Consider the following 8,379-nt stretch of genomic DNA (forward strand, 5'->3'; position numbering starts at 1 on the left):
TGGCCTGTTGCTGTTGGGATTGTCCATAAAGGTCCTGAATTTCCAGGTCCCGAACTTCATACTGACGAAGTGGAAGATGCCTGTGCGTGAGTTCTTTTAACGTGGGGTGGCCGCAGCAACCACCTGGGCTTAGCTGAACAAGGTCTTGGTCCAGTGGCAAGGGGCTCCAAGACAACTGGAGACCAGGCAAAGGTCTATAAGCCGAATTGCCTACGACGAAGCGTTGGCCGCAAGCTCAGCGCCATTGATGGGGATGGCCCGAGGCTTGGCTGGAGGGCAGGCATTAGGAAGGTGACTTCCAAAGTTAATTTAAAAGTTAAAAGTTGATAAAAATTCCCAATTTATTTCAAAAGTTTCTAAGAGTTGTTAAAAAGTCTAAGCTGTAAATCAATAATAGGTTATAAAAGTTTCCCCAGTTTAAAAAGTTTCTAAAAATTGTTAAAAAGTCAAGGATGTAGGTCAATAATAGATGTTTAAAAGTATTTCGATTAAAATTCTAAAATGTAAGTTTTAAAAGTTATCCCAACTTGTTTAAAAAGTTTAAAGGTTGATTAAAAGTTTTTAAATTAATTAAAAGTTGATGAGGAGTTTAAGACATTGGGTTGAACGCGGCCGCCATGGTCCCTTCGGCCGTTTCAGCGCCGGCCTGGAGTCCCTTTGGCCGGTTCCACCTTCCCCCAATCTGTCAACACAATGAACACCTGGTGTGCAACCACAGGGACAGGCGTGGGCAGGTGTGGTGTCCTTTCGGCCGGCGCGGGATGCCTTCGGCCCGGGACAGAAGCGGCCGGCGCGGGGTCCCTTCGGCAACTGCAAGGTAACGTTTATTTGTTGTCCCGCTGGGGCTACTGAGGGCCCGCTGTGTGTTGTCCCACTGAGGCTACTGAGGGCCCGCTGTGTGTTGTCCCACTGGGGCTACTGAGGGCCCGCTGTGTGTTGTCCCACTGGGGCTACTGAGGGCCCGCTGTGTGTTGTCCCACTGGGGCTACTGAGGGCCCGCTGTGTGTTGTCCCACTGGGGCTACTGAGGGCCCGCTGTGTGTTGTCCCACTGGGGCTACTGAGGGCCCGCTGTGTGTTGTCCCACTGGGGCTACTGAGGGCCCGCTGTGTGTTGTCCCACTGGGGCTACTGAGGGCCCGCTGTGTGTTGTCCCACTGGGGCTACTGAGGGCCCGCTGTGTGCTGTCCCACTGGGGCTACTGAGGGCCCGCTGTGTGTTGTCCCGCTGGGGCTACTGAGGGCTCGCTGTGTGTTGTCCCGCTGGGGCTACTGAGGGCCCGCTGTGTGTTGTCCCGCTGGGGCTACTGAGGGCTCGCTGTGTGCTGTCCCGCCGCCGGGGCTGCTCAGGGGCCGCTGTGCGCCGCCCGCAGGGGGCTGGACCGGAGTGGAGTCCTTTTGGCCCGGGACAGAGGCGGCCGGCACAGGATCCCTTCGGCCCGGGACAGAAACGGCCGCCACGGGGTCCCTTCGGCCCAGGACAGAAGCAGCTGGCATGTTGTCCGGCTTCCTCACGCTGGAGAGCGGCCCTGGAGAGCGCCAAACAGTAGTAGTGAGGTTGGGGACAGCATCAAACAAGAAATTAGGGATGCGTGCAATAAAGGTACAGCAGTTATCATGGGCGACGTTAATCTACATATAGATTGGGCTCACCAAACTGGTAGCAATACGGTGGAGGAGGATTTCCAGTCGTGTATAAGGGGTGGTTTTCTAGACCAATATGTCGAGGAACCAACTAGAGGGCTGGCCATCCTAGACTGGGTGATGTGTAATAGAAACATAGAAAATAGGTGCAGGAGTAGGCCATTCGGCTGGGTCTGGGATCTATAGTGGCCTTCAGAGCATGCGCATTTCACCTTCCATTTTAGCGCTGAGAATTTCGGTTGGAGCACCTGAGTAGATATTTGCAACGCCTGATTTAGCGTCCCCTTTCCCTCTTGGTGCGATTCAACCAAATTTCATGGTCGGAGGCACAAACATTTAGAGGGCGCTATACTTACTGCCCTGCCAGAAATAACGCCTCAAAATGGACGGTACCGAATTTCATTCCTTACATTTACATCCAGCGCCTTTCATGACCACTGGATGTTTCAAGGGGCTTTACAGCCAATGAAGTACTTTTGGAGTATAGTCACTGTTGTGATGCGGCAGCCAATTTGCGCACAGCAAGGTTCCACAAACTGCAATGTGATAATGACAAGATAAACTTTTTTGTTATGTTGATTGAGAGATAAAAATTGGCCAGGACACTGGGGATAATCCCCCGGCTCTTCTGCGAAATCATGCCATGGGATCCTTTACATCCACCTGAGACGGCAGATGGGGCCTCGGTTTAACGTCTCATCTGAAAGATGGCACTTCTAACAGTACTGCACTTGCTCAGCACTGCACTGGAGTGTCAGTCTAAATTTCTGTGCTCAAGTCCCTGGAGTGGGATTTGAACCCACAACTTTCTGACTCAGGCCAGTGCGCTACCCACTGAGCCACAGCAGACACAGCTATAAAGACCAAAGGCAGATCAGTCATGATCTCATTGAATGGTGGAACAGGCTCGAGGAGCTAAATGACCTTTTCCTGTTCCTGTGTTGCTATGATTTGTATGGTGTTAGTTCAAGGAGTGAGGTGTGATGGGGACTTGTTTTGTCTGGTGTTAATTCATGGAGTGAGGTGTGATGGGGACTTGATTTGTGTGTTGTGGTCTCCACTGAGGCAGACTCAACACTCAACAATCCCAGTGAGTGGAGGCTGGAGCTCGGGCTCTGAATTCTGGTTTGGTATCTATTGAGATACTCGCGCCCAATGGGTGTGAGTGGCCTCCCTTCCATCATATGGACTGTGAGCCCATAAAACACTCCCGCCGTTATGGACTAACCACCCTATCGACTTGTATAAAGATGGTTACGGCAATGGAGGGCCACGTTGCGGCCTGTCAGACTGTTAATCAGTCTATAAATCCCTTCATCACTTCACACTATTTGCCAAGGGAAGTGTTCGAAGGTACGAAAACAACAACTATAAAAAGCAAGTTAACCAGTTCTAAAATTGATCTTTGCTCATTGAATTGCAGTGCTACAGAAAGCAGAAGATCCACTTCCACAGGGGGACATGCCAGCCCGGAAAACACAGTTGTACAAATACAGTGCAGACCTCTGGAATATTACCATAAGTATATTCATACAAGATGGGCCCTTCTTCATTTTCCGATTATTCCTAATTTTCAAGCAAGGGATTATCCACCAGATGCTGTTGTTCTTCATGATCAAGAATGCCTTGGTGCTGACACTGCAGATATACCGACTGGCCGTGATATATTTAGAAATGCGCAAGTCATGCCAGTGGCAGCAACAACAGATGACTACTGAGGTCAATGTCTCCCCGGATACCACCGAGATGGATGAGATCCCTGAGTAGCTGTGTTGTTGGTGGGGATTGGGGATAGGGTGACAGCACTGGGACTTAGCAAGAGTGTCGTCAGTGTTGGGAGGAATCAAGGCAATGTGTCCAACTGCTTCTCATACAACGGTTGCCAGTCAGGGTTAGATGAAGCACTGAACAGCACTTTCCCATACACCAGAGCAGCAGCACCAAATGGCGTAGGTCCAGGGGCAAGTTTAGGAGGCTGTTTCAAAGCACATTTATTCACCATGTGATCTTCGTTGGGTGCTCGAGCTGGCGGTTTGCCAAGGACGATGTAGCTCCGATTCTACAGCCGACCTTCCCTGAGAGGCATGCTCCATAGTGGGACTGCAGGATTCAGAACTTGCCCCTTCACAACATTGAGCCTACACTGCCCTATCTTACTCATCGAAAAAGAAAGAAAGAACTAGCATTTTTATGACACCTTTCACAACCTTAGGACATTCCAAAGCCCTTCACAGCCAAAGACATTGTTGTATTGTAGGAAAAATGGCAGATATAAATGCTATAAATGACCAGTTCATCTGTTTTAGGTGTTGGTTGAAGGATAAATGTTGGTCAGGACATCAGGGACAACTTCAGATAGTGCTCTTCAATTACTCTTTAAACACTCTTCAATTAGTGATCATTTACATTCACCTTAGAGGGCAAATGGTTTGCTGTCTCTCCCTCAGTACTGCTCTGGGAGTGTCAGGCTAGATTTTGTGCTCAAGTCTCTGAAGTGGAACTTGAACCCACAACCTTCTGACTTCTGTTGGAAAGTATTGTGCCCTGTTTCTTTTATCCTGTTTAAAGCATCTTACAAACCTTTACAAAGTCTGCTCTGAGATACCTCGTTCCAGGCTGAATTAGAATTGTTATTTCTTTGTTAGGAATCAGGGGAAATAAGACAAAAATGTAATCGTGCATGTGTGGTGCACGATGCTCTGCGAGGAAGCTTAAAAAAGAAAGACAGACTTGAATTGCTGCTTAGTTGAATAAATGTTACATTCCGTGCTGCGTTGTTGCAAAGCAATGACTAGATTGAAACAATTCAGTCATTTGATAATAGAATGTATGAGTTTTGTGAATGTTATAAAACACACAGTATAGCTTCTGTGCCGACACAGTACGTAATCTGAGCAGAACAAACAAGACTTTGTAACGATGCCACAATGTTTTTGTTGACAAAAGGCTATTTGATGACTACCAGTGGAGCAGCAAGCCTCAGTTCAATCCCCAGTTCAATCCCTTCCTCCCCTCAGTGAACTGCTGATCTCAATATGCTGAAATATGTCAAGTGAAGGTTCATCGCTTGCTCATGAGGCTGTGGGTGACGTCGGAGGGACAACGCTGGTCTCACTGGGATGAATTGGTTTTAAGGGTGCCGTTAGAATTCCTCCTCATTGTTACAACACCAACACCGTGTATTCATATAGCACCTTTAACGTAGTAAAATGTCCCAAAGTGCTTCACAGGCGCAAATTTGACACCGAGCCACTAAAAGAGATATGAGGGCAGAGTATGTTTTAAGGAGCGTTTTAAAGGAGAGAAGAGGTAGAGAGCCATGTTCCCCGTAATTCTTTTTGGGCCATGCGACCCCTTTAATGGGCTGGGCGGCCCATTCATAAATCCATGCATGTGTGTTCTTTTCAATTTAAAAGCTGGCTCACTGGTTGCGCGGGACCGCCTGGATCACTGGCTGCGCAATTTATAGAGAACATTGGTAGAGAGGCGGAGAGGTTTAGGGAGGGAATTCCAGAGCTTAGGTCTTCGGCAGCTGAAGGCACGGCCGCCAATGGTGGAGCGATTAAAATCGGGTGCAAGGGGTTGTATATGAACATGTGGTATTGAGGGACAGGAAAAAAACAGCTGGGGTCCACTAAGCCTGCCACACACCATGATGCCTGGAGCATCATGACCAGACACTTTCTACCAGCCCCGCCACAACCCCCCCCCCTCCCCCACACACACACCCCACCCCGTCCCACAGCCATGTAATCTCCAGGCAGAGGCAAAAAACACAGAGAAATAACTTAGGGTTGAAAAGGGAAAAAATACTCTGGAAAATTCGTCTCCGACTCCCTTCGGCGACCGAAATCAGTCCAGGAGATCACAATCAAAAGCTTAGCTGCCAATGTTCAATGTTTCAGATACCAGAAGGTGAGAGGTAAAATTATACATGTTAACAGATATTCTGTATTTTTGTATTGCTACATAGAAACATAGAAAATAGGTGCAGGAGTAGGCCATTCGGCCCTTCTAGCCTGCACCGCCATTCAATGAGTTCATGGCTGAACATGCATCTTCAGTACCCTATTCCTGCTTTCTCCCCATACCCCTTGATCCCCCGAGTAGTAAGGACTTCATCTAACTCCTTTTTGAATATATTTAGTGAATTGGCCTCAACAACTTTCTGTGGTAGAGAATTCCACTCTCTGGGTGAAGAAGTTTCTCCTCATCTCGGTCCTAAATGGCTTACCCCTTATCCTTAGACTGTGTATCCTGGTTCTGGCCATATCTAACTCCCTCTTGAATATATCCAATGAATTGCTACAATCAGCGTGTAAGGATTACACAAACGTTCAGTGCCAGATGAGCTGGTTGTGGTGTTCTTCACAAGTGCAGATTAATAAAACTAAAGATTTTAAAAAAAAATAACTCCCAGGATGTGGACGTCTAGCACGGCTGACATTTATTGTCTATTCCTTGTTGCCCTGAGAAACTGATAGCGAGCCTTTCTCTTGAACTGCTGCAGTCCATATTTGTAGCGGTTTCATATAATTGAGTGGCTTGCCAGCCCAGTTCAGAGGGAATTTAAGAGTCAACCACATTAGTGTGGGACTGGGGTTTACATGGAGACCAGACTGGGTAAGTGGTTTCCTTCTCTCAAGACATTAGTAACTCATTGGGGGTAATGTTAATCCCCAAAACTGGGTGGGTTGTCAAACCCGACTTCAACCCGCCTCCATCTGCCTCTATCCACCTATTTATGTTTTTAATGGAGGCAGGATGAGGCGAGGGGGCCAGCGGGCAACCAATCCACTCCCAGGGGACATGCTGCCCATTTAAATATTATAATGAGGCTGCGTTACTCATATTTAACCTGTCTTTCAGGCCTTGTGAAACCCGGAAGCTAAAGGGAGGAGGCGAGGACTAGTTTGTGGAAAAGTTAAGTGTCTTTACAGCACTGCTTGTGGGCCAGGAGAGGCAGGAGTGTTTCCCCCCACCCCACCAAGCTTACCTGCTACTCTGCCCGCCATTGGATTCCTCCCCCCCCCCCCTCCCCCGAGATCAGACCCTCCCCCCGAGATCGGACCCCCCCACTCTACAATCAGGCACCCATTCCCAAGATCAGATCCCCCCCACCCCCTGTGGATCAGACCTTCCCACGCACCCACTGACCCAGCTGCAGGCTCCCTACCTGCTCCTGGCCTGTGGCCTCCTCCTAAGTGTTCCACATCCGACAGGGAGCCAAGCCTGTCAATCAACTGGCTTCCGGGCGGGGAACCTGCTGGAAAAAAAGAGTTGCCGCCATGACGTTAAAACTCTACCGTGTGTGGGGTCGGCCAAATCTCCTCCCCACCCCCAGCTCACAGGACCCAGCCCAGTAAATATCGGGGCCTTTGGGTTTTTATGACAATCCGACAGTTTCACGGTCACTTTTACTGGTAGCAACTTTTTATTTGCAGATTTAAAAAAAACTGAATCCAAATTCTCAAACTGCCACGGTGGGATTTCAATCTTATGTTCAATCCAGGCTTTTGTGTTACTAGTGCAGTAACATAACCGCTACACTACCGTACCCGTATGGAAGATTCAACAGATACATTCAGACAGAAAGCGAGTGTTACCTTTTTTGTTTTTATGCAATGAGGAATGTTCAGAAATGAATATTTCACTATGTTATACTGTTTATTGTTCATTTATCTGTCTTATGTAAATAAAAGCACATTGCTCCAAAGTCTGGGAAGAGTATATCTGTTTGCCTTTTGAACAATAACAACTTGGATTAATATAGTGCCTTTAATGTAGCAAAATGAAGAGAGGAGAATCACATGTTACATACCAGTAGCCAGCGTACAGAGTAAGGGTTCTTTGTTACAATCTCGGGGTTTTGCTATTGTTGCCTAGATATTGTGCAATAAAATCTGTTTGCTGGATGTAGGGGATATGAGATTCATATACAGGATAACTGCTGAATCTATAGCCAAGAAAATATCTTGTGTCAAGACCCAAACACAGGGCAGCTGTGTAGGCTAGAAGTTACAGTCTGATGTTAGCATAGATTCGTTTTAAACGGTTAATGTTTCTGTTAAAATGGTAACCCAAGTAATGTCATGTGAATGTATTAAGCTAGTGTTGCCTAACCCATTTGTCAGCTTGTTAGCATTTGGAGTGTTGGACTCGCAATCGGAGCCATGCTGATACTGTAGGTGTTGTCCGGATTAAGAAACAACAGGTCTCGAATTTGCAACTCCGGGTCTTTTTCGCGGAAACAGGCCCAGGCTAACAGTCACCAGGCGTTCGGGATCCCCGGCGCCGTCCAGACCTCTCCCCAGCGGCGACCGGATCCCCCGCCTCCAGTGGCAACGGCTGTGCCTCTCCTCCACGACGGCGATTGGACCTCCTCCCCTTCCACGATGGTGGCTGTCCTTTCCCCCTCCTTCAGAGACGACTGGGCCTCTACTTCCCCACAGTGCTCCAGGTGTGGTCTGGCCAGGGCTTTGTACAGATGCAGAGGGCTGGCAGCACCCATGGAACAATACCAAAGGAAGTAACTTACTATTAACTTTCATTCTAAACTTTTAAACAACTTGGGAAATTTTTAAACAACTTGGGAAAACTTTTAAAACCTCTGGAGAAACTTTTAAACAATTTGGAAAAACTTTTAAAACTTCGGGGGAAACTTTTAAAACTTCTGGTGAAACTTTTAAACAACGTGGAAGAACTTTTAAGAATTATTTTCTTCATTCAATTCCATAGT

The 8,379-nt window shown here is 47.7% G+C and overlaps 1 protein-coding gene across 1 annotated transcript in view; it reads left to right on the forward strand.

Moving 5' to 3' along the window:
- tmem26b (transmembrane protein 26b) overlaps positions 1-3,407 on the forward strand; it is a 49,348-nt gene extending 45,941 nt beyond the window's left edge. Inside the window, exon 6 of the mRNA XM_070875053.1 lies at positions 3,064-3,407. Within this exon, the coding sequence (XP_070731154.1) occupies positions 3,064-3,407 (344 nt within the window). The remainder of the gene's footprint in view (positions 1-3,063) is intronic.
- The last annotated feature ends 4,972 nt before the right edge of the window (positions 3,408-8,379 follow it).

The sequence above is a fragment of the Pristiophorus japonicus genome, chromosome 3, assembly GCF_044704955.1.
Source record: "Pristiophorus japonicus isolate sPriJap1 chromosome 3, sPriJap1.hap1, whole genome shotgun sequence".
Taxonomy (NCBI): Eukaryota; Metazoa; Chordata; class Chondrichthyes; family Pristiophoridae; genus Pristiophorus; species Pristiophorus japonicus.